Source organism: Fusarium flagelliforme, assembly GCF_020744385.1.
Source record: "Fusarium flagelliforme strain FIESC 12 MPI-CAGE-AA-0113 chromosome Unknown B0J16scaffold_4, whole genome shotgun sequence".
Taxonomy (NCBI): Eukaryota; Fungi; Ascomycota; class Sordariomycetes; order Hypocreales; family Nectriaceae; genus Fusarium; species Fusarium flagelliforme.
This window is the reverse complement of record NW_025763506.1, coordinates 3583194-3607291: the sequence shown is the minus strand read 5'-3', so window position 1 is coordinate 3607291 and position 24098 is coordinate 3583194. Positions and strand designations below refer to the sequence as shown.

General features: G+C 49.2%; 9 protein-coding genes across 9 annotated transcripts; 4 read left to right on the top strand and 5 right to left on the bottom strand.

Moving 5' to 3' along the window:
- Nucleotides 1-142: 142 nt before the first annotated feature.
- B0J16DRAFT_320524 (uncharacterized protein) lies at nucleotides 143-786 on the bottom strand (the record flags this gene model as incomplete). Its single annotated transcript, XM_046125577.1, has 3 exons — nucleotides 143-555; nucleotides 620-700; nucleotides 753-786. 3 exons carry the CDS (start codon nucleotides 784-786, stop codon nucleotides 143-145), a joined length of 528 nt encoding a protein of 175 aa, XP_045983389.1.
- Nucleotides 787-1259: 473 nt separating this feature from the next.
- On the top strand, nucleotides 1260-1868 carry B0J16DRAFT_320523 (uncharacterized protein; the record flags this gene model as incomplete). The annotated part of the gene is made up of 3 exons (XM_046125576.1): nucleotides 1260-1353; nucleotides 1406-1489; nucleotides 1555-1868. 3 exons carry the CDS (start codon nucleotides 1260-1262, stop codon nucleotides 1866-1868), a joined length of 492 nt encoding a protein of 163 aa, XP_045983388.1.
- Nucleotides 1869-2127: 259 nt separating this feature from the next.
- On the top strand, nucleotides 2128-2847 carry B0J16DRAFT_399584 (uncharacterized protein; the record flags this gene model as incomplete). The annotated part of the gene is made up of 3 exons (XM_046132449.1): nucleotides 2128-2221; nucleotides 2274-2399; nucleotides 2459-2847. 3 exons carry the CDS (start codon nucleotides 2128-2130, stop codon nucleotides 2845-2847), a joined length of 609 nt encoding a protein of 202 aa, XP_045983387.1.
- Nucleotides 2848-2981: 134 nt separating this feature from the next.
- Nucleotides 2982-3841, bottom strand: B0J16DRAFT_342535 (uncharacterized protein). Its single transcript, XM_046127913.1, has one exon. It carries the CDS (start codon nucleotides 3655-3657, stop codon nucleotides 3016-3018), a length of 642 nt encoding a protein of 213 aa, XP_045983386.1. The 5' UTR covers nucleotides 3658-3841; the 3' UTR covers nucleotides 2982-3015.
- Nucleotides 3842-4753: 912 nt separating this feature from the next.
- Nucleotides 4754-7256, top strand: B0J16DRAFT_140362 (ENTH domain-containing protein). Its single transcript, XM_046121887.1, has 4 exons — nucleotides 4754-5123; nucleotides 5189-5258; nucleotides 5334-5554; nucleotides 5604-7256. The coding sequence occupies exons 1-4, from the start codon at nucleotides 5051-5053 to the stop codon at nucleotides 6986-6988; spliced, it is 1749 nt and encodes a 582-aa protein (XP_045983385.1). The 5' UTR covers nucleotides 4754-5050; the 3' UTR covers nucleotides 6989-7256.
- Nucleotides 7257-7338: 82 nt separating this feature from the next.
- Nucleotides 7339-8663, bottom strand: B0J16DRAFT_140368 (uncharacterized protein). Its single transcript, XM_046121888.1, has 2 exons — nucleotides 8193-8663; nucleotides 7339-8135 (listed from the first exon to the last, which is right to left on the bottom strand). The coding sequence occupies exons 1-2, from the start codon at nucleotides 8349-8351 to the stop codon at nucleotides 7689-7691; spliced, it is 606 nt and encodes a 201-aa protein (XP_045983384.1). The 5' UTR covers nucleotides 8352-8663; the 3' UTR covers nucleotides 7339-7688.
- Nucleotides 8664-9377: 714 nt separating this feature from the next.
- B0J16DRAFT_287569 (nuclear protein 96-domain-containing protein) lies at nucleotides 9378-16369 on the top strand. Its single transcript, XM_046124135.1, has 6 exons — nucleotides 9378-9967; nucleotides 10034-10147; nucleotides 10242-14002; nucleotides 14112-14342; nucleotides 14393-15988; nucleotides 16046-16369. The coding sequence occupies exons 1-6, from the start codon at nucleotides 9859-9861 to the stop codon at nucleotides 16154-16156; spliced, it is 5922 nt and encodes a 1973-aa protein (XP_045983383.1). The 5' UTR covers nucleotides 9378-9858; the 3' UTR covers nucleotides 16157-16369.
- A 510-nt stretch (nucleotides 16370-16879) lies between these two features.
- Nucleotides 16880-19793, bottom strand: B0J16DRAFT_320518 (uncharacterized protein; the record flags this gene model as incomplete). Its single annotated transcript, XM_046125575.1, has 3 exons — nucleotides 16880-18232; nucleotides 18314-18814; nucleotides 18873-19793. 3 exons carry the CDS (start codon nucleotides 19791-19793, stop codon nucleotides 16880-16882), a joined length of 2775 nt encoding a protein of 924 aa, XP_045983382.1.
- Nucleotides 19794-20430: 637 nt separating this feature from the next.
- On the bottom strand, nucleotides 20431-22296 carry B0J16DRAFT_342528 (mitochondrial carrier domain-containing protein). Its single transcript, XM_046127912.1, has 7 exons — nucleotides 21958-22296; nucleotides 21854-21876; nucleotides 21784-21794; nucleotides 21699-21728; nucleotides 21558-21638; nucleotides 20886-21504; nucleotides 20431-20836 (listed from the first exon to the last, which is right to left on the bottom strand). Exons 1-7 carry the CDS (start codon nucleotides 22001-22003, stop codon nucleotides 20729-20731), a joined length of 918 nt encoding a protein of 305 aa, XP_045983381.1. The 5' UTR covers nucleotides 22004-22296; the 3' UTR covers nucleotides 20431-20728.
- Between the last annotated feature and the right edge of the window lie 1802 nt (nucleotides 22297-24098).

Sequence of the window (24098 nt, the reverse complement as noted above, 5' to 3'; positions counted from 1 at the left end):
ACGTTGAACACTTTCCTTTTGTAACATTACTCATGCCTATTCAATAAAAGAACTAGAGCAGAACCCCTGTATAAGATCTCCCAAACCTTTAAGTCGAACAAATAGACATGTTCATCCAACATGTGACAGTCTCACATCTTTCTTAAATAGGCATGGAATTCCCAGGGCCGGACAATTGCGAGAAGTCCATGGTCCCATAGTTGCATATACCGTCGCCTTCATACTCGAAGGACGATAGGGACTCTGCGTACACACTCCGGCCGCAGTCATAGTCGACGTCACCCACCAAGGTCTCTTCGTCGTCAGGGATTGTGAGGTGCTTCACCTCTTCCCGCTCATTCTCTCTCGCTTGAATATCGATGTACTCAAATGGAAGGTAGAAGAAAAGCATCATGAGAAACAGCTGGGCGACTATCATCCAAGGAATAATAATAGACGGTCCATACAATGCTGTGACAATAACGGAGGCGTACCACTCGGCGAGGATCATGGTGACGGTCATCATACCTAGAGCCGCGGAGTGGGAAGAGAAGCGCCGCTGTAACTCAGAGTCGTCTGGGAAAACAAAGCCTGTGTTAGTATCTTGGAACCACTAGCAATGAACAGACCGATAGCATACCTAATGTGATATCGGCGTGAATGGCTGCTCCTAAGGCTACGACCGTACCCTGTGCCAAAGCTACCATGCCATATTGAAAGCCTAGGAAGAGTTAGTACAATTTTTTTTATTTGCAGGTATCAGGAGCACTAACAGATTGAGAGCCAGGGGATTTCCGCAGCATCCATCTTGTCGTTGGTCGAGTTGAGTCGAGTTACAGAGCAATTGTTGGAAGATGAATATGAGCAGAGATTGGATGTAGGGTAAAATAGAAGTAGTTTGTAAGACAGAGAAAGAGCGGTAGGGTTCTTATTTGAAGGAAATCAAGTCATTCGCAAAAGATATGGGTAGTGTTTGAGCGCATTTTTGCAAACTCATTTGCAGGTATTTACGCATAGCACAAAGCTTGTTGAGAATAGTTTAAGCTCTTCATACTTCCAAAGCTACCACCAGGTGCACAGGAAGTAACTGGGAGTCTGACAGGTCATCATATCCAGAGGTGCTGTTTTGTGTGAACTTTATACAGAAAGGTAGCCTGGCCTGCCACAAACACATTCTTTTCTCAGGTTATAAGAGCATCATTCCCTCCTCTTGCATGCATATCTACTCTTAAGCGGCATTTTATGATATACCTTGGTTTATACGACCATTATCGTACACTATGGATTCCCAGCCTCTCTCATCAGTCACGCCAGTCATGCCTGGCAGATCAGCCGTCATGGAAGCGGCTTCGTTAGACATTCCCTGCGTCATAAGTAAGTTCATTTCCTATTTATTAGATGTTAAACATCAATTCTGATCACTCAGGCTCGTTCTTGGACTTCATCTTGCTAGTTGTGCTCCCGTGTTTCATGTTAACCAAGATCCGCCCCGGGTCAGGATCGCGCCGAAGTAAGTACATGATCATTTCCAGCATCATCTTGCCTCGTAATGTCTCATCTACTAACCAAATACAGATATCTCAAGCCATCGGAAGAGGTTATTGAAGCTGTCGAGAGGCACGGCTGTGACACTATGGATTGCAGCAGTCGTTGTCTCGCTCACTTGGACGATTCGTTACGGATTCGAGCCACGGGCTCAAACATTCTTGTTTCTTCTGCTCGTACTCTTTGACGCCCTTATCTTTCTGGCCTCCATATTCCCTGTTTGGTATGAAGACTTCTCACAGTACATGGATGAGGATGTAGCCCTGAATGACTTTGAGGCTTCTGTGTCTGGAGATGAAGAGGAGGGAAACTTTAAGGGGGATGATGTCTACACCCAACCCTAGATCTACAAATATGCAGAAAGGCTAATTCAATTTCTTTTTTCATTGGCTTGTACCAAGTAACCTTGTCAAATCTTGAGTCTATCTTCATACTGTCCACTCACTGAAAAGGTTATTACAAACACATAAAAAGACTCAAGTCGGCTCCCTTTTCTTTTCTTCTCTTCTCTTCTCTTTATTTTTTCTTTTCTTTGACTTTCCTCCTCGTTGCCCTCACACTCTTCCTTCAATTCTCTCCTGAATCAGAATCAGAATCAGAATCATGTTTGACAACGAAACCATCCCATCCTTTGGCCCTGTCGTGGTTCGGCTTGAAGGCATCACCAGGTCCGAGTTCCAACTAATGGGGTGTTTTAGTAATATCTCCTCTCCAACTGACCATCATCTTGTATACTAACCTACGTTTAGTCATCATTGTTGCTGTTTCCTTCGCGACTGTAATAATGTGTGGTATCCTCGGTTGGGTAGCATGGGGTAAGGCCGAGTACATTGAGGGCGACACGGGCAATGGACAAGGTCACGAAGAAGGTCAAGGTAAGTCAGACACTCTCTACCTATTAGCATCTTGTAGTTCAAAAGCTGACACGCTGCAGTCCTTGGCCCCAAGGCCGTCTTCGCAGCAACACTCAGGATTAAGGTCCAAGTCCTCACATTCTTGGTCTTATGCTTCGTGTTTAACTTGCTGGGGCTTCATTCAACGATACGCCAGCGAATTCACAGGGCAGGTCTCATTAACAACAACACCTCTCGTCGCATCGCTTGGGATTGTATATCCTGTGTGCTTATATATGTGACCATGGGCTTGCAGACGTTCAACCTGTGGATGTTCGCAAAGGACTATGATCCTGCCAAGAACCCCGATACCGTCGAACTCAACAATCTACCTCGTTCTAATGGCAATGCCGGGTCAGATCAGGGACAGCAATTGCAAACTCCTCTGCCAGCATATACTCTAGCCCATCTTGATGCGATCAGGTGCTAGTAGAAGCTCTCTGTTGTCATGGGAAGGAGTTGAGCCACAGATAGTGGTTTCCGGATGAGAATTCTTTCATGATCATCTGCTTGATGTTTTTTACATCACGAATAGTTGGATAGGTAGACAAATGAGTAACCGTGCTTTTTTCTTCATGGCATACACTTGGTTACATGTTCATTCTTTGTTATCAAGAACCTGTTCTTCTGCCTCTTCGTAATCATACTCATACTCGTACTCTTCTGCTCTTCTCTCGCCCCAAAACCCCTTCCCATAACTAACAAGAATCTCTTCCCCCTTCTTGATCCCGACTCCCTTCTTCTTCTTTCCACCCCCGAGAACCCAAACTCCCACGCAAAGCTCTCCCCATTTCTCACACCAGACCGTCCGAAACTCTGCGTTTGCTCTGTCTCCCACGCCTCGAAAGTCGTTTACGTAGCGACCTTCATTACCTTCACTTGCCGCATCGACCGCTGCGTCAATCTCGCGATCCAGCCACAGATCATAGTCGCTCTCAGTCGAAGATACAGCCCCTGAGTGTATACGACCCAGGTATGCAAGGATGAAGCTGCCAGGCGCTAGATTCTGCGCTGCAAAGAGGCCGCATTGGCCGTTGGCTGGGTGTGAAGGGTTAGAGATGGGCTGGATCTTGACCAAATTGCATGGTGTTGTTGTTGAGGCTGACGAAATGATGGGAATGCCACTCGAGGGAGATGGTTTGCCCTTGAGGTCTTGAGTATGCTTTGGAGTCAAACTTTTATCGTGAAAAGGCGCTCTGAGGTATGGGAAGCTCTCTGGCCAATTTTTGGGTTTGGACATTGCGCGAGAAGCGGACGCTTAATAAAGGTATCGATGAGAGTCTATTGTTTTATTTGTACAAGCGCCTGCTTTTTGATGCTAATTGTCATTTTGTGAATCACAGTACCAGCTGTTTGACTGACAAACATTTATAAAATCCATAGGACAATTTATGATCCACGCAGCAAGTCTAGAGGTATAGGGTAAGACAAAGAGTAAAGTTGCTCTATAAGTTTTAAGCATCCATTGAGGTGCCTTGACTTTAATTAACGCGGCTAGGGGTCTCGGGAACGTGACGTAGGACTTGCCTAATGGGGACAGCGGGTGTAAAAGACGCTCTGACGCCTGTGAATGTTGGAATCTCAGCCACACTTTGACGAAGCTCCCTACCATGGTACCCAACGAAGCCTTGTATTCAAGACTTTGATTAGGAGACTTTAGACGAGAAGGTATTGCAGGCAAGACAGTAGATTTAATTTGAAGTGTCTGCAAGATAGCAAATCAACTCAATATGTATATGCATACGTAAAGCCCAAGACCCCCGCAAATCTTGGCGCAGGTAGTAGGTAGTCGGTAGCTCTCTGAACCGCCGTCTTCGCTGGCAAGTGAAAATGGATACGTAATCAGCTTTGCAGAGCCACAACCCGTTTCTTCTTCTCTTGCCTTAGGCCTTGGTTCCATGGGCTGGGCTGCATGGTGCGTGCATGGGCTCATCCCCGATCCCCAATCCCCAATCCCAAACCCGCATTGAGAGCGCCAATTCATCATCCTGCTCCTGCTCCTGCACTCATCCAACTTAACCTTTTTTTCCCTCGTTGAGTCGCGTCACAAAGAGAGCGCCTTTATCCCTATAGTCGCTTCTTCGACACCACCGAAACCGAATTCTAAGTACACCTGAATTCGCCTCTCTTATCAAAACCTAGAGTGCTTAGCTTAGCCTCTATCCTCTTCCATCTTATAACGTCGTGTCCGGTCGGTCTCCCCGACCTCTTGAAATCGAGACCTCATCACCTCACGAATCGTACTCTCCAGCCTCCTCCACAAACGCTGTTCCTCCTGATCGCCAATTCTAACCAAACGGCGACTCACTTCTGTCTTGTCCGATTGATTGCGATTTCACGCAAAAGCTACACCTGGAGCTCATTACATTGTTACCTCTGGAGCTTGCTCAATCCCCTCAAACCGCCCCTCCCGGTATTTCTTCCGTTGACTCCGACTACGGGCGCGCATCGCATTCTTGTCGCGAAGGTAGTCGCCTGAGGAGCATTAACATTTTAACACTTGCCTCAAGTTGTACTTTATCGAGTCGCCAAAGGGAACCTTACCTCGGCCCATCGATTAGTCCGCACGAAGCATTTCTACTCGTTAAATCATTTAGCAAAAACCATACAGTACACATCACACATCGCCCACCATGTCGAAGGTAATGCGAAGTGTCAAAAATGTGACCAAGGGTTACTCTAGCGCCCAAGTCAAGGTCAGAGAAGGTTAGATCTTCCCACGTCTATGATATGTAGCCCTGAACCATCATCGCTGACCGAGTGACACGCAGCTACCAGCAACGACCCATGGGGCCCGACCGGTACTCAGATGAGCGAGATTGCTCAAATGACATACAACACGTACGTGAACAGCCTGCGCATTGGTAGATTTCCCCCGGGATGATGGGAAGTACTGACTTGGCATGACGCGACCAGATCCACCGAGTTCTACGAGATCATGGACATGATCGATAAGCGCCTGAACGATAAAGGCAAGAACTGGCGCCACGTCCTTAAAGCACTTAAGGTTTTGGATTATTGTCTTCACGAAGGCTCGGAACTCGTCGTTACATGGGCTCGACAGAGCATTTACATCATCAAGACCCTTCGCGAATTCCAATACGTAGACGAGGAAGGTCGCGATGTAGGACAAAATGGTAAGTACCAGCTTTGCGTCACTTGAAGCAGCTTCTGACATCTGTCCAGTCCGAGTTGCCGCCAAGGAGTTAACCTCCCTCATTCTTGACGAAGAAAGACTGCGAGCCGAGCGAAGCGACCGAAGATCGTGGAAGTCGCGTGTTACTGGGCTCGAAGAGTTCGCCCCCCAGCACGCTGAGCCGGTTCATCAGGCAAACAGACGACAGCAGCCGAGAAGACAAATGAACGAGGAGGAAGATGCTGAATACCGCCTGGCCCTCGAGGCAAGCAAGTATCAAGAGGAGGAGGACAGGAAGAAGCGCGAGAGCCGGCAGAACGGACCCAATGACGATGACGATCTTGCGAAAGCAATCAAGCTCAGTGAGGAAGAAGAGGAACGAAGGCGTAGGGAGCTGGAGACCAGTAACGCTGCTTCTCTCTTCGACGATGACCCTACGCCCTCGCAGCAGACTAGCCAGCCGCAGTACACTGGTTTCAACCAGGGTTATCAACAAGGCAATCCCGTCGATTTCTTTGCCAACCCTATTGAGCAGAACCAGCCCCAGCCCACTGGTTACATGAACAACGCCTATACAGGATTCCAACAACCCCAGCCTACTGGTTTCCAGCCAAACTACAACACTGGTTTTGGAGCTCAGCAGACGGGCATGGGTTTTGATCCATTCGGCCAGCAGCAGCAGCAGCAGCCTCAACAACAAGCATTCCAGCCCCAGCCCACTGGCTTCAACCCGTACCTGCAACAACAACAGCAGCAACCTCAGCAGCAATCATTCTCCTCACCAGCATCTCCCGAGCCGACTCTCCATCCTGGTAGCAATAACCCTTGGGCAACCAGCAACAACCAACAGCAATCTTTGCAACCAACTCCTACTGGATCCAACAACCCATTCGCCCAGTTCAGCCGCCCTCAATCCGCCCGACCAAACCCTATGTCAACACTGGGAGCTCTTCCCGAACAGAAGAGCCTCAACTCGTTCGGCAATCAGTCTCAACCCCAGCCCCAGCCTCAGCTACAGCAACAAAACAGTTTCCCCATGCAATCGCAAAACAGCTTCACCCAGTCGCAACCTTCATTTAATGCCCCCCAGAAGGAAATGACCGAGCACGAGACTCGACTTAACACGCTGCTCTCGAGCGGTGATGGCATGGATACCTTTGGCAACACAGGCAACCTGCGTATTCCATCCCAACACACAGCACCTGGCACATTTATCAACAGTGCTGGCTCGGGTGCTGCCCGCATTAATGCTGAGGCTACTGGAAACAATCCCTTCCTGCGACAACAATTCACAGGCATGCCCTCAGTCAACTATGGCGCTCAAATGCCTGCTGCTACTGGACCTGCGGGTATGAACGGCCAGACCAACAACCCTTTCGCCCATCAACAGGCACCGCAGCAAAAACAACAAAACCAAGACCTGATTCAGTTTTAAGGCCAGCTAGGAATTTTTGTCCACCCGGTGGTTACTGACTAGGCCCACTGACCGCTGAGCGACTATCTGATTGATTGACCCCCTTTTCTTTGTTGTACGTTCATATTCATTCCGGTTTGAACCCGATTCCCGTTTTTTGCGCAGGCGAAGGATGGTATTTCCCTGTTGGTGCTGTTTTCGTGGGTTGAGTCTAGCATGTGGGAGGTTAAGTTGTGATGAGAATGGGAAAGCTTTCCTGATGGAATCTTGGGGATTTAGAGAGCGCCCCCGAAGCATTCAAAAAACAATTCTTAGATCTTATTGAAATCTACTCCTGACTCCGTTGTAGCCGTATTGCGCCATCCCATTTTCCGTTTCAATGCTCCTACGTGCCCGAATTGGTAGAAAATCTCTAGCTGAATCAGCTCTGCCCAGTTTTGCCGTTTGACTGGCTAGCCCAGTCGTTCATGCATGTGGAGTAGTTCTAGAGCTGCGAAGGCGGTTGTGGGACAGTTCCGTGAATACAACTTTTGCGACGACTGCGTCAGGTCTGACTTATGAGCAAGCACAAGCTCGACAACGCGCGATTGCTCAAGCATGTGATGCTGTGGGATGGCAGCGCAAACCCAAACACCGGACGCCAAGTGTGGTATTCTTTCTCCGACTGCCCTTGCCTACCATTTTGGTGTTCATACCTTTCTCGATCTTGCCGTGCTCAAGCTTAGCCAGCTTCTTCCATCATCTGGATAAATTCTTCCAAGTTCACACCGCCTTTGCCCTCGTGGTCCAGATGCTCGATCATACTCTGAATCTCCTCGTCTGTCATTGTCCTCTCTTCCTTAATATCAGAAGCAAGACGTCGCATATCTTCAAACGAAATTACGCCATCACCATCGTAATCAAACATGTTGAAAACCTTGGTTGCTTCTTGTCTAGGGTCTCGACTCGCCAGCAGTTTCGCAGCGCATAACCGGAACTGGTCGAGGTAAACGTAGAGGCGGTTGACAGGGCAGGTATGCGGGTCTTGCCATTCGGGAGGTACAGAGCCGTAGGACTGTAGTTCTCTGAAATAGTCGGGCTTGGACATATCGAAGCCCAGAGCTGCTAGCGAGTGTCGGAATTCGTAACTGTTGAGCCATCCCTTCTTCTTCATGTCCATCAAGTCGAACTAAGACGATGCTTCGTGAGTGGGAGGTGTTCCAATTGCGACAGTGGTTCAACTTACCACTTCATCGATATGTTCGCGATCCTCTTCAGGTATCGTGCTATAATCCTCGTTTGCTGAGACCTGAGGCGCAACAGGTTGTCTAGATTGCGGAGGAAGTCCCGAGCCACCTAGCGAGCGTCCTTGAAATGCATTGCGTGGCGTTGTATGCGAATTCATGGTGATGATTATTGAGTGTGGCAGGGAAGGCTAGATGAGAAAAAGCAGTGGCCGAGTAATTAGATACAGGATATGGTCGGGCTGTAAAGCAAAGGGTATGCGAAATTGGAGGCTAGTTATGATCGCGAAGTTCAAGAATAGCAAAAACACTATACGTGGTGTCGAGACGATGTTGGGAAGGAAAAGCGCAAGGGTTAGTTGGCTGGCTTGGTGTTGTTGCTTGTACGGAGCCAATTCGCTGAGATCTGCGGGAGGAGCTTGCTTGGGTTGCGACGCGACCACTGACGCGGTGTAAGGACTTAAAGAAAAATGCCACTAACGCATTTTGAGACGGATGTGTGTATTATCTAGCTGTTTATGGCCGAGGCATTGAAAGTACTGAGGTAGTATCATATTATATAGAGGAATACAAATTGATAGAAGCACGCAACCGTTTTTGGCACGCTCAGTAGTCGATTGATATGCCTTTTGCCGTATAGGGAGTTTCGTCTCAATACATTAGGAATCTGGTCATCCGTTGCTGTGATCTAAGTTTGTTTTCTCAAGTGGAGATGGAAAAGGAGTGCTTGCTGCCATCGACTTACAGCCAGCCATTGAATTTCCCAAGTGCTTTCACTGACATTGGAAAAGAATAATTGAATTGAAAGTTTGATTAGAAAGCATCATTGGTAATGTTCTTATTCTAAAGAATAATTTGCAAAGGAAATATGTCACCTGGAGGACTGTCTCTTCTGAATCATCGTCATCAGGCGCGTTCACAGCCAACCAAAACGCGCGACTGGTTGGAATTGTGTCTGCCTTGGTACTTTTGATGCAGGTAGATTTCAGGCATTGCACAGGCAGCAGTGACTCAGTCAGTAGGTAGTCTGGGCTCCAATTCTGATTGGCCAAAGTTAGTCATCATCTCCTCGGAAGCCAATCAAAGCTACAAAGTTATTGTCTGAGGCAGCAACCAGCTGCAGTGCCCCAGCCTGAAGAGTAGAGTCTCGCCCCGAAAAAAAAGCTGGCTGAAAGGCAGGAGCGACAGACTGACCTCACCACCAACTTTACAGCACGAGCTCGAGAGTATAAGAGTGCAACCTTCTCTGGTCCGCGCTCTCTCGTTATCTCTCCATACGCTCATCTTTTTCACTTACTTAATATTCAACTTCTTCTCCTTTTGCGACATTTTCCATCTTTTTGCGGCCTCTGCCGCTCTCCAGTGCTGATTGCAGCTACATTCCCCTGGCTCTTTCATCTGCAGTGTCCTGCAACGTAGCTCGCGTCTTCACCTCGCAGCTCGGTACAAAGCTTTGCGCCATCTGTCGCGAAGATAGGGCTTTACTGTCATCTAATTTTCGATAACGATTACTGCTGCCGTGACCGCGATTCGTATCAATTCGTCATTCGATTTTCGCGACGAGAGCTCGTCTCTTAGCGTCAAACCGCAAACGCGCGACGACTGCTTCGCTCGCATACGAACAAGCTTTCATCGATCCCGAACCGCGCCAGCTGCGTGATAATAATCATGTCTTTCGGCGGCGGTGGTTTCGGAGGCTTCGGCCAAAACACCAATAACACCCAGTCGACAACATTTGGAGGCTTCGGTGCGAACAATAATAACAACAATACCTCAGGTAAGCAATCTTTTTCAAACCATCGGGATGGTCGATGGCAGCGGTGCTGATTGGAATGCTCAAAAGGCTTTGGAGCTACCAACACTGGTGGATTTGGTCAAACCAACAACGCTGGTGGTGGTGGTCTTTTCGGAGGGGGCAATAACACTACCACCACAGGCGGCTTCGGCGCAACAACCGGTACGCAATTCTGCCAACACGCACCGCTGTCATCTACGATTGAGAGAGAAATTAAGGGCGCAACTTGAAATGGATATATACTGACAACTATTAGGAGGTTTCGGCGCGACCAACACTGCCGGCGGCTTCGGAGCGAAGCCCGCTTTTGGATCTACCACTGGTACAACAGGTGGAGGTCTCTTTGGTTCCGCTGCCACAAACACCACGACCAATACTGGCACAGGGTTTGGGGGTTTCGGAAACACTGCGAACAACAACACCGCCACCACATCGGCCTTTGGTAGCAACACAGGAGGTGGCATGTTTGGAAACAACACCGCCAACAAGCCTGGCTTTGGTGCTACAGGCACCACCGGCGGTTCACTCTTTGGTGGTGGTAGCAACACCGCAGGCAGCACCTCAACTGGTTTCGGCGCTGGCTTCGGTACTGCCAACACCAACACCCTCGGCGGTGCTGCGGGTGACCCTCCTGGAACCGCTGTTACGGCTTTCCAAGCTCACACCGAGAAGGAAGGCGCTACAAATGCGACTAACTCGTACCAAAACCTTTTGTTCCAGGAACCCTACAAGAAATGGTCTGCCGACGAGCTACGACTTGCTGACTACGTTCAAGGAAGGCGGCATGGCAATGCTACCGGCGGTGGTGCGTTTGGTGTGAGCTCGGGTTTTGGTGGAGGTTTTGGCACTAACACGAACACCGCCACGACTTCAGGCTTCGGAGCGAACACGACGACTAACACTGCTGGCGGCGGTCTCTTCGGATCAAACACAACCAACAACACCACAACCCCAAGCACTGGTTTCGGCGCTGGTGGCTTTGGTTCTACTGCCAACAACAACACGGCCGGTGGAGGTCTGTTTGGCAACACAGCTAACAAGCCTGCTGGAGGTCTATTTGGCGGCAATACTGCGCAGACAAATACGACTGGTGGTGGCCTTTTCGGAGGAGGAAACACTGGCACAACTGGTGGTTTCGGCGCTACGAACACCGCTGGAGCCGGCTTTGGTCAAACGAACACCAACAATGCTGCTGGTGGTCTCTTTGGTAACACTCAGAACAAGCCTGCTGGTACCGGATTCAGCTTCGGCAACACAAACACCAACACTACTACTACAGGTGGATTTGGAGCTGGAGCGACGAACAGCGGATTCGGGGCCAACAACACGGCCCAGAGCACGGGCGGTGGCCTCTTCGGTGGCAACAACAACACCCAGGCGGCTGGCACGGGCGGTGGTCTTTTCGGCCAGAACAACAACCAGGCTCAGCAAACTACCGGCTCTGGCCTGTTCGGCCAAAACAATAACCAACCCCAGCAACAATCCGGTGGCTTGTTCGGCAATGCAGCTCAGCAGAAGCCCGCAGGTACTGGCCTCTTCGGAAACACCAATACTGCAACGACTGGTACTGGTGGTGGTCTGTTTGGAAACAACCAGCAACAAACAAATACCGCAGGATTTGGTGCGGCTAACAACAACAACGCTTCTGGCGGTCTGTTCGGCAACAAGCCTGCTGCTAGTGGAGGTCTATTTGGAGGAAACACCACCGCCCAGACTAACACCACTGGTACAGGAATGTTTGGTGGACTGGGATCGAACAACCAAGCCCAGCAGAACACCGGCACCGGGCTTTTCGGTAACGCCAATAACCAGCAACAGAAGCCAGGTCTCTTCGGTAGCAGCACAGGGAACGCCAATGGCGGACTTTTCGGTGGCCAAAACAACCAAAGTGCTGGTAACTCACTGTTCGGTGGCAGCACAAACCAACTGCAGCAGCAGAATGGCTCTTCAATTCTCGGCAACAGCCAGTCTGCCAACGCTCCTCAGGGCTTGACTGCTAACCTCAACGATGTCTCTGCATTCGGATCTCCTGGCCTGTTCGCTGGGTTGGGAGGAAATGAGGTTCAGAACCCTGGTCCTCTTGCTACTCCTCTTAGCGGCGGTTCCAAACCTAGGAGGAGCTCGATTCTGCCCATGTACAAGTTGGCCCCTGCATCTGCCTCCCGATATGCTACCCCTCAAAAGCGAGGATTTGGATTCTCTTATAGCGCCTCAGGCAGCCCAGCAAGCAGCATTTCTAGTACACCCGGCAACCTTGGACACAGCCTTTTGGGATCTAGCAGATCTGGCAGCCTCAGCAAGAGCTTATCAGGCAACAACTTGCGCCGCAGCTTCAATACTGAAGACAGTATCCTTGCCCCTGGCGCTTTCTCTAATGGATCTCAGCCCAGATGGTACGGCAGCACCGGCTCAAAGAAGCTGATCATCAACCGAGACATTAGAAGTGATCTCTTTTCTACCCCTCAAAAGGATAAGGCAACAGACGCCGGAACCGGTTCTCGCAAGCTGTCCAAGCGTGTCAGTTTCGATACCAGCAATGTTGACATGGATGATAGCACTCCTGTCCGTGGTGCTCTTCCTGCTGCTGGCGATGTCGATAGCCCGGCTAACGACGAGACTCCTCGTCAGTCTCGCGCAGCCAATGTCTCAAACGTCTCTGCTGGCTCGAAGACTCCTGAGATGGAGGAGGTTAAGGGCAATGAGTTGGCGATCGTCCAGGAGGAGGACAGCAATGCGACTCCCGAGGCGTCTACTGGCAACGCTGACACCACTCCCGGACAGTATTGGATCTCACCTCCTATGGAAGATCTTGAGAAGCTCAACCGCATGCAGCGACAAAAGGTTGATCAGTTCACTGTAGGCCGTGACAATGTCGGCTACGTCTCTTTCAAGGTTCCCGTCGATATTAGCAACATTGATCTTGCTGACATTTGTGGTACTCTGATTGTGCTTGAGCCTCGTTCTGCTACCGTCTACCCCGTCTCCGCCAAGAAGCCACCGGTTGGAAAGGGTCTCAACGTTCCCGCTAGAATTGCTCTTGAGCAATCCTGGCCTCGCGGCGGTCGTGACAAGAAGATTGCTAGTGACCCTAAACGGTTCAACAAGCATGTGGAGCGTCTGAAGCGAATCGAAAACACCACTTTCGAGAGCTACGACAAGGATACTGGCATCTGGGTCTTCTCGGTCGAACATTTCACTACCTATGGTCTTGATGATGATGACGATTCTGATGATGAGGAGATGGCTCAGAACGAGTCTGCTGCTCCTCAAGAAATGGCTCTTGATACCTCCCCTGATTCTGCTAACTCACCTATGGAAGACGACACCTTTGAATTCAAAAGGCATCGTGGCCTACCTGGTGGGTTTGATGAACAGCAACAAACTCTTGAAACCCAGCTCTCCCAGCAGTCTTTTTTAGGGGTTAGCTCCGCGGATTCTGCACCCAACGATGTCAGGCTGTCCCTCGAGGAGGAGTACGCCGATGACATGGGTGACGAATATGACGTGTCCGAGGATGAAGACATGGCGAGGTCTTCTCTCGAACAGCATCTGGCCGCGGAGCTTGACGATAACTCGTCCGAGGGTGTTCCTGAAGCTGTCAAAGCTACCCCAGGAGGCATTCTCAGAGCTCGAATGCGAGCTGTTAAGGACTCTGCTGGTCCAATGCAGCTCGAAGTCGCAGATGGCGACGATTGGATGGAAATGTTGAGGAAAACTGTCAGCCCAGTCAAGCGAGATCGGCAGCTTTTGAGAGAAATCAATGAGTCCCCATCGAGACAAACCGGCCTGTTGATTGATCTCGACAGGAGTGGAGCTGACACCATGAGAAAATCATCAAATTGGAGGAAGAGTATGGCAAAGAATGATAGATTGGATAATCTTGCGGCAAGCACCATTGGTATGGATAAAGGTCGTGGGTTCGCGACCAGCATCGACCTCATGAACTCTCTATTTGAGAAACCCAAGCCAGTGCCCCAGAAGATTCAAGCCTCGATGTCTGGCAAAGGCTTTCCCAAGGTCGGTTCCCTAGTCGTATCCTGATTGACCCCAGAATATAATACGCTGGAGGTTTATGTATCTATGATTTTATATTATATGAATTGATGCTAAATTTGAATCTGAATAGTGGCCCTACGAGCGACAAGACAAAACGATGCACCTGGACGGCTACGAGAAAACCTTCCACGACGCTGGCCGACCTACTTGGGGTCCGGATGAGATGCTTGTTGTGCCTCGACGCCTGACTTCGCAGGATGGTCGACGGTCCCTTACTCACAGTGCCGATATCCTTTCTTTCCAGCGTTCGACGGTCCAGACTGATAAACAAGAGCTTCGTCTGGCGACTTTTGCAACCGAGGTTTGTTGTTCCGGACATGGTTGGTATGCATTCACTGATTGGCCTTATAGCACTCCAAGCGATATCTAGGTAACCAGGACAAGCTTACTGACATTCGAATCGTTGACGATGTCCCTTTTGCATCACTCAACGCTGCTCAGCTCCAGGATGTCTTCCACCATCAAGATATGAACGACCCTGCAAGCATGCAAGAGAAGCATGTGTGGGATTTGGCCAGCATCCTCTTCGACTCGATTCATGATTCAACACAACCTGAACATCTCGTTCGGAGAGCCAAACTCTCTCATTTCTGGTCTAATTTGGTCGACTCGGCTTCATCAACAACCATCGGCCTCGCAAGGTCAAATGAGGAAAAGGCTGTTGCTTGCTTGGCCGGCCACCGCATTGTTGATGCTTGTAAGCACCTTCTTGATGGAAAGAACTTCCGCCTTGCCACACTAGTTCCCCTTATTGGCACCAGCGACGCCGCCAAGAAAGACATGCGAGAACAGCTTAAGGCTTGGCATGAATCGAAAATGCTTTCGGAATTCTCGGAATCGATCCGTACCATTTATGAACTTCTTTCGGGCAACGCATGCGTCTGTGAAGGTATGAAGGGTGTACCTGTTGAGGATCGTTTGGACTCTTTCGTTATTTCGAAAAAGTTTGGTCTCGATTGGAAGCAGGCTTTTGGCCTTCGACTTTGGTATTCGATTGCACAGGACGACGATTTGGCAGCTGCAGTGAACGGGTTCAAGAATGACGTTGATCAGGAGAGAGAATATCTGCCACTGCCTTGGTATATCGATCAAGGCATCAAGCCCCTATGGGACGATGCCGACGCTGAAAAACGACAAGATCTTCTCTGGGGTCTTCTGCAGCTGTATGCTAACGATGCTTCCGACCTTGAGGCTGTGTTGCGTCCCGAGAACTCCCAACTCTCTCCTCTCGATACGCGCCTGACATGGCAGCTTGGTCTTGCCCTTTCCTCTAGCGGCAAGGTCTCTTTTGGACAGCATGGCTTCGAGAAGGCTGACGCAGCTACTGTTGCGTTCGCTTCTCAGCTCACCAGCGCTGGCGAATGGCTCGAGGCTGTCTTTGTTCTGTTGCATCTGAGCAAGCCTCTCGCTCGAAAGATGGCCATCCAGGAGCATCTTGCTCGTCATGCTGGTCTTATTGGAGACGAGAACTCGTCCGCGTTCAACATCCTTACTGAGAAGTTTCTGGTTCCATCATTATGGATCTGGGAAGCTCTAGCCCTGTACATGCGTAGCGTGAAGAAGGATGCCTACTCGGAAGTGCAGTGCCTACTACGTGCTCGTTCCTTTGTGGAGGCCCATCGTGTTCTCGTCAAGGAGGTCGCACCACTCGCTATTGTCGAGCGTGACTACGCAAATCTCTCCGCGCTCATTTCTCAGTTTGATGGCCGACAGGAACTCATCTCGGATTGGTCATTGGGTGGGGAGATTTACAGCTTCTTCCTTACTCTGATCCAACATCGCGCCAAGAATGAGATCGCACCACAGCATGTTCTAGAAAAGCTTCTCGCTGGTCTGCACGCGATGGATGAGGATGCAGGCGAGGCAGGCGTCGTGCGATATGCTGCTGTGTCAGATATGGCGGACGAGACTGCTAAGGAGATTATCAAGGCCAGCAAGAAGAAACAGGTATGTTTGAGCCGATATGCTTTCTTCGCGACTAAAAACTAATTTGACGTTTTTTAGGACAAGGAACTTAGGTCAAGGATTCTCAACTTGCCTCTGACACAAGACCGCCTGTTGGCCTATTCGGTTGACTTGAGCATGGATCGATACCGGGAAGTAATGTCCCACTAGAAGAAGGACTCGGATCGTGATTGTATAGGAATGATGCCGCACTTGAGTGGCGTTACGATGGTTTAGTAATATCTTTTTTTCTGGAGAAGGCAAAACGAGTACGTCTGGAAGTTGAGTCAAAGCGGGGGCATTAATGGTCTCGGGAAGCAGACCAAATTGTAGAATAGTCTAAATAGTCATACGGAGCATTAAGGGAAAAGGTTTAGGATTTAGATCTTCTCAATCGTGATGTTTGTTTATGTTTGTGAAGTATCAAGAATTGGTCATCGCCGAGAGCATGAGACAGATAACTTGGACACTTTATACGGATTCAGGCTCAGTATCCTGCCGTTTTGTTATTGTTGCCCCAAAGCTCAGAGGTTCTTCTGTAATTACTTGGCGACACAAAGTATAATGGACAAGACAATATGGTCGCTTTATGCAGATTTGGACTAAGTATCACGCCGTTTTGTTATTGTCGCCCTAAAGCTTAGGACCTTTCGCAACATCTTGGTGCAATTTGGGGGGGTTTATTAGTATCGTAGATACATATCTGCCTGGTATCTGCCTGGTATCTACCTCAGTGTAGGCGCTTTGTCAATCTGAATATATCGCGCACGTTTCCTTCAAGATGTCTCATCCGAACCGTAAACTAACTCCATAGCAATATCATCAAGTCCTGAGCATTTCGCCGGCATATCATCCCAAAATATTCCCCATTCACTCCAATGTTCCATCCTTCAATCATTCATCATCGTCCTCGATCAAAAAAGGTACAGTGGGCCCCCTGGGAACGGTTCCAGTACCATCACTGTTCCCATCATCAGTTCGAGCCCTTTTGGGAGAGCTTCCTGTGCAGGAAATCTCGTCATCGTCGTCATTCACGGAGGATAGAGGCCTCTTTTGTCCCTGCGGGTCGAAATCCTGAGTGATGTCGATAGGAGAGTCCATCCCTCCCTCTCTCGGATCAGGACTCTGCTGGGCAGAAAGAGGGCTCACGAATAGGGAACTACTCTCAGAACGACTTCTTTCAGGGGTGCTTTCAGGCGGGGTTTCCTTCTTGAACTCAAACGGCGGCTGAGGAGACACCTCTGGAGTAGGAGGTATGAATAATGACGGCTCCCCTCCCTGTCCATCCAAGGGTGGTTCGCGAATAGGAACTTCTGGAGGCGGCATAGCAGATCTTTCGGCTGCTTCTGGGTTAGGTATTTCAATCATATCCTCATCGTCTTTCATATCTTCATCTTCATCCTCATTATCGCTGGTTAGATCAATGGGATCCATATTGCTACCACCAGCATCGGAATCAGTATCAAGGCCCATGTTAGGACCAGGATGAGAAGAATCAGGGTCATCATCAAGATCGTCATCAAGATCGTCATTAGAATCAGAGTCAGAGCCATCAGAATCGTGTTCAGAGCTTGTGTCGGAGTCTTCATCGTCAGTAGCTTCATCTCCACTTCCATCTTCAGCATCATGGACAGCAGTTTGCAGCTGTGGGAACAGATCAGGTGGTGGTGATAAGAGTCCTGTTGAGGGTGGATTGATGAACCTTTCCAGTCTCGCAGCAAGTGCTACGGTGGGACGACAACCCTCCATAATGGGCGCCAGGTATCGAATTCTCGACAAAAACTCATCCCTGGGCAGTTTGTCTCGACGCACAGCATTGTTCACATCCTGAATGAAGGTCCAGTCGCGAACCGGCACCTTCTCCTCAGTCGCACACCACTTGTCGTAGTCCCAGAAAGTTACCCCTTGGAGACCACGAAGGCAGTACAGGTAGTCTAGCCCCTGTACAGTGCGCAATGCGCGGAATAGCCGGTAGTTCGGCTGCTCTTTCGTCTTTCGTCCCAGATATTGGATCATGTCTCGCGGCTCATGCTTACGTCGCATGCACGCCCGCGAAGATTCAGGGATATGAACAGAGATCGTCTTGAGGCGACGGGCCTCGGGAAGACCGGCCAAGTCATGTGTTCGACGAGACGTGTATTTTCCTCGACCATCTACCTCCCAAGTCAGGTTTTGGGAACCCATCCATAGCAACTCGACATGTTGTAGGATCTGAAGTTTGCACCCAATCTTCTTCGCAAAGCGACCCTATTCGCCAATGGAAGAGAAGGCAAAGGTATTGGCTCCATAGAACAAGTGAGAACCGATAAGGTTCCAGTCTTTGCATACCAAGAGAGGAGCGAGAAGCCACTGTGGATGAACAGCGCCAAATGTTAGAGACACAGGCTCTTTCCCGATATGAAAGCGATGAAGAAGCGCTGTTCGGCCATTGCAGTTTCGATGAAGCGAGTCTAGCTCGTAGTAAGGATCTAGCCGGGAGATGGCGTGAACTGCATCGCCATGGAAGACAAGAGCGTAGCAAAGGATCTTGAGCTGGACCTTTCGTGAAAGGGCTTGGAAGCGGAATGACTGGGTTTCTCCTTCGTCGTTCGAGCTTGAGTCTTCAGAATCAAATTTTGGTGTGCAGGCTCGTTCCAAAATTCCTCTCTCTTCTTCTGCATCGGTCGGAGGACGGAGTCTGAGGTCAGGGTGCGTCTTAGGTCTCTGGGTCTGGCTGAAAGCCCATGACATGTTTTCTTCCATGCATGAAAGTTTGTAAATGTCTCCCCAATTACTGATACCAGGTTGGTATTGATGCTGAAGCCATACCCGATATTTCTGTGGCCACTCCTACAGCATGTAAGTCAATTGAACGTTATCAAGAAAGAAAATCATGATGAATACTTACTCTCTCGGTCTTTCGAGGTCTTGCCCCTGGCTGTTGTGACTCCCGTAACCACCTTACACGTTTTTTGTATCTTGGAGGCAGCTCTCTTCGCAACGCGTGAGGCAAAGCCGCCCACATATCATTGAGAGGCAAATCGACGGGTTCAGGGAAATTTTCGAGATCCTCTTCCCGGACGAGCCGGCGAAGAGCAGCGTTCTCTGCGTGAAGAGCTCGATTCATGTCGATGTTTGCTCGAGTCGCCCTGTAAAACTCTCTGACTGCCTCCTTGAATGGTCTGATGAACCGGTTCTTCTGAGTTAATCTGTACCTGTTCCTGGCTTTGCATGTTGCCAATTCGTTTCGCTTTTGTAGAAACCTGTTTCGGTATGACTGAAATCCTCTTTCCAGGCTATTCCATCCGGGTTGGCATGTTTCGGTGCAGTTACTGTTCCACTCTGGAACGCGGATGCCTTCTTCCTCGAGGCACTGCGCAATAGTTGCGTTTTCATTCTTGTGACCATGCATGACGTCTCCTTCCACATCATCGTTATTGATTGGGTCGTCGTCGGTGTCGGTCTCTGTTCCAGCGTCTGACCAGGAATCATCATCTGGCTCGTCGTCTTCGAAACCGTCATTTTCGTCATCGCCATCGTCGTCGGAATCACCACCTGCGTCGCCTGTATCGCTGTCATTCAGATCGTCATCGACAGGATCATTATCTTCGATCTCATCGTCGCTCACATCGGATTCCCTACTGTCCATGGAGTCAATCGAATCGGGCCCTTCAACGGTATGATTAACCGCTTCGCCGTGCCCATCGACCATCATAACGATCTCGATGGGGGCAGGTGTTCCATCGTCTTGAATTGCCTCTGGAAGATCGTCCTCGGAAGTGAGATCGACTATCTCGGCTTCCGAGTCGGACTGACTCCCGTCCGACATCTTTGAAAGCTCTGTTGTAGGAAATGGGAAGCTTGAGTGAAGAGCTTAAAAATATGAGAAGTTGAATAAAGGAATGAAAGAAAGAAGATGGAAGACGGGACAGGCTCTTTTATAGACGCAGTGCAAGGGATGATGGTTCAATGTCAAAGGAATCAAGAGAGTCAAGAAATAGGTGGAAGGGAACCAAGGGGGAAAGTCTGAGGGTAGAAGAGAAGATCTCAAAGGCCCAAGAGGTATGTTGTGTTAGGGAAGAGATGAAAGAGGAACGAGAAGAGAGAAGAGGGGAGCCTTTTATAGACGTATTGAAAGGGATGATGATTCACTGTCAAGAGAATCAAGAGGCAAGAATGAACTAAGGGGAAGAAGCTTAGAGAAGAGAGGCATGAAAGTGGTGATGAGGTTTAGATGATAAGGGGTGGAGCCAAAAGGAAGCCAAGTTGTGAAGTTCCGTGTAAGTCAGCGGCTGCGTGGAGATGAAAATAGGCTACCACTATACAGAGTGGACTATAAAGGGACGCTCACATACAAGATGATATACGTCAAAACTCCACACCCGGGTTTGGCATCTGGTAACTCGATGAAGCCGGCCGTGTTATTGTATGAGAATGACCCGCTAATTTCTGAAAAGCATGTCAGTGGTAGCTCTGCTTTTCATTCAGATAAACATTGCACAGAACTATGAAGTACATCGTGAATTTTGAAATGTGAAATGACTCGACTCAAGCTCTATTCAATACTTTAGCTTACATCAAAGCAAATGACCTGCTCTTGCTCATCCGAACCGTATGATGGGGCTTGAACAGGATGCGTATATATCAATCCATTTCTAGTATGTCGTTCCATAACCAGATGCCCTCCGGAGGCCTTCTCGTGCTATCCAATACGTTTTTGGTATCTTTTTACTTGTTCCTTTAACCTCGATCTCATCTCAAAGCCTAGTTCTTAAGGGCGCTGGTAACGGGATAGTGCCAGCTGCGGAAAGTGTCCATAACAGTTGTGAACACGACCAGGAGGATACCACCTCCAGGGCCGAGACGAAGAACCTGAATGATTGTCAGTACGCCACACTCATTTCTCTACCAGACGACTTACCTTGGGCAAGAAACCCTTGTACAGGGCACTGAAACCCTCCTCCTTGAGCACAGTTCCGACAGCAGGGAAAGCCCAGTTGTACTTGGGGATCTGACCAGGGATCTTGGGGGTGTTTTGAATTCGACTCTTGACGACGTCGAGGGGCGTGTTGAGAACGGTTCCGAAAGTACCACCAACGGCACCAGAAATGAGATCGTTTGTGATCTGAGACTTCTTAGACTCGGCCTTGGGGAGCATTTGTCGGACCTGGAAAATGCAGCCGAAGTAACCAGCGTTCCAGAGGATGTGGCGCCACATGGTACTCTCAAGACCCTGGTAGAGAGTGAGAGGACCCTCGTTCTTGACTGTCTTGAGGACACAGTCGATCATGCCGTTGTACTTTCCAGCGGAGGCCTTGTCCTGAAGACGAATCTTGACGAGCTCGAAGGGAACGACGACGAAAGATTCGGTGGCACCAGCGGTAGCACCAGTCAGGACAGAGAGGGGCTGGTTCATCTTGTCCATACCAAACATCTTGCGGTAGACCTTGCCCCATTCATCGTTGGCGGCGAATTTGGTAGCACGCTTGGGAGCCTCCATGAGGATGGGGGCAGAGATACCACGGTAGAGTCGGGAGAAACTGGCGCATGTTGTTAGCTGCGATCGCAATGTCGTGTTGGGCGCAAAGCGTACCCCTCCTGCTTGATGATCTTGCGGAAGCAGTCAAGCATGCCATTGTACTCAGCGTTGGCACCAGAGCCAGTCTGCAGCTGGCTGGTTGTTTAGTTAGCAATTGCATATTATTTCAAAAAGCGCACACAAGGCTAGTCATACACTCGGGTCTTGACAACGTCAAGAGGGTACCTGCAATGCTGTTAGTTAAATGTCTCGAGCACGCGACAGACAGAAGTGGTCTTACATCACCAGAATCTACAGTCAAGATAAAATTAGCATTGGCTCTCAAACGGGCGAAACTCAGAGGAGCTTACCTCTGAGACACCAGCAATGGCGCCTGATCACCAAACGTTAGCCATCCATTGATTCCGGGGGAAATGTTTATAGTTGAACGGGCGAACGGGGACGAATTGCGTACCTGCGGCGAACTGGTAGATGAAGGGGAGGGGCTGATCGGAAGACATATTGACGATTGTATTGACGACCGAGGAGATGATGCAGAAAGAAAGAACAAGAACGAGAAGTCGAGATTGAGTGGAGAGTTTGTCGCAAGTTGACAAGAGGATAAGTCAAGTCAAGTCAAGTCAATTCGAAATAACGGAAGGGAAGATGACGAGCTCCGAGCGAAGACCGGGCCGGAGAGTGGAGGGAATTTGTTTTGGTGGTTCGTTTTGTCTTGTCTTGTCTTATCGGGTTTGAGCTTTGGTGATAAGATTCCGTAAGGTACTGGACCTACTGGACCTAATTTGTAGTGGACCCTAGCCGCTGTGTGTTCTCAGTAACGGCGTTAATTACAACGAAGCCGAATGGATCAATCAGCTGTGGAGTACCTAGATACAGTCAAGACCTGGGGGAGGGGTCATGCCCTGTCCTATCCTCGTCCGGAGACGGCAAGCAACCGATCCATGGTAGGTTGTTTAATTCAGTCTCCGATTCTTCTCCGACGCTGCCAAAGTTACTGTTTTAGGCAACTGGTTACGATCGATAATGTCTTGGCTGCACTTATTACTAGGTACCCGACATCATATTCCAGAAGACACAAAGAACGTTTGTGTTTGTGTTTGTGTAATCTTTTAACCTCCAAACAATTTGAGACCACCACCAAATAGACATAGCCCGAATGCCCGATATCTACCCTCAGCCAAATCATACTCGGCCATAATTAGCCTTCAAGCCGTGGGTTCCTAAACAGCCGCCAAATGGCCCCTTGTCCTTGACTACAAGTTACTTATACCTGATAGGCTCTGTTGTAAATAAGAGCGCAAGAACGCACTTGCGGTTCCACGGAGCTGGGATCTTTGATCATCAAGAACAGGTAATCAAGCCATTACAAAAGATAAACGGACACTGTCCGAGGAAGCCTTGTTGAAGAAATAACGTATTGCGGACATGACTATAGAGCACAGCAATCGAATTCCAATAAAGGAAGGAATTTGGAGACACGGCGGACTAAATATTTGACTAAATGGAACCCAGGTACACATCGCCCAAATTGTTATGAGCTGCTGTTCTTGGTATCGAAAATACCGCGGAAACTTGCCGGTTGGGTGTTCAATGGATGACTTTTCCAGAGACTGGAAAGACTATATTCTTCATTAGATATTTAAAGATATTGAGATATAGTCTCTCTTGAACATGTAATCTTGACGAGTGCTGTATAATTGGGCACTAACCTAGCTGCACATAATCAACATCCTTGATCCCTCTTCCCCGCGATGTTGATCACCGTGCACCGGTCTCCATCCCCGTCGACCGAGCGGATCGGGCACTTTAGCCCGTGATGGATAAGACGAGAAAACCCCGAGGCCACAGGTAACAGTTAAGGGCTCATGCTATTGTAGTACCGGCCTAGTCATAAGCCTGGAGCATAAAGTCGTAGTACGGCACTAACTTATTCTTAATATTTAGAAAGACTGAAGGGAATCTCATATTATACAGAGCCAATGTGCTCCTTTTCCAATTCTTGATCCCCGCAAACTGATGCCAACGCCAAGATATATATTTGTTCCCCAACTCTGCTGAATGATGTCTCTGACTTCCTTCCTTTCAATACCACGGCAAGAGATCCGATTCGAAACGACTGGCAGATCATGAACTCGGGCCTCCGGAGCCATATTTACTCAAACATCAACAGCTACACCAATCCGTTGGTCCTCTCCATTGCTCCCACGTGAGTGACAGGGGCCCATGATTGTCTGGAATATCCTGCTCACTTATCAGAAGATCCAGCTACTTTCAAGCCATTGCCATGTCGCTTTAGTTTCCGAGAGAGTGTAAAAAGAAAACATTGATCAAGATCATAGCACTGGACGTTATTTGCTCTTCATTTCTGCAGCTGAAGAGCATTTTATGTCTTTCGAAGACTTCCTTCTGTTGCCTCAGATCAAACTTCATAGCACATCTCCTACCACACGCATGCACCAAGTTTTCAGCCGGTAACGAATATCAAGAGCGACAAATGAAATGCATCTATCAGGACCATGTGGTGAAGTCTCATATTATGTTGTAGTGATTCGAGCTGCACACCGTTGAGAAAAGAGCCGTCATTGGCTCAATCTG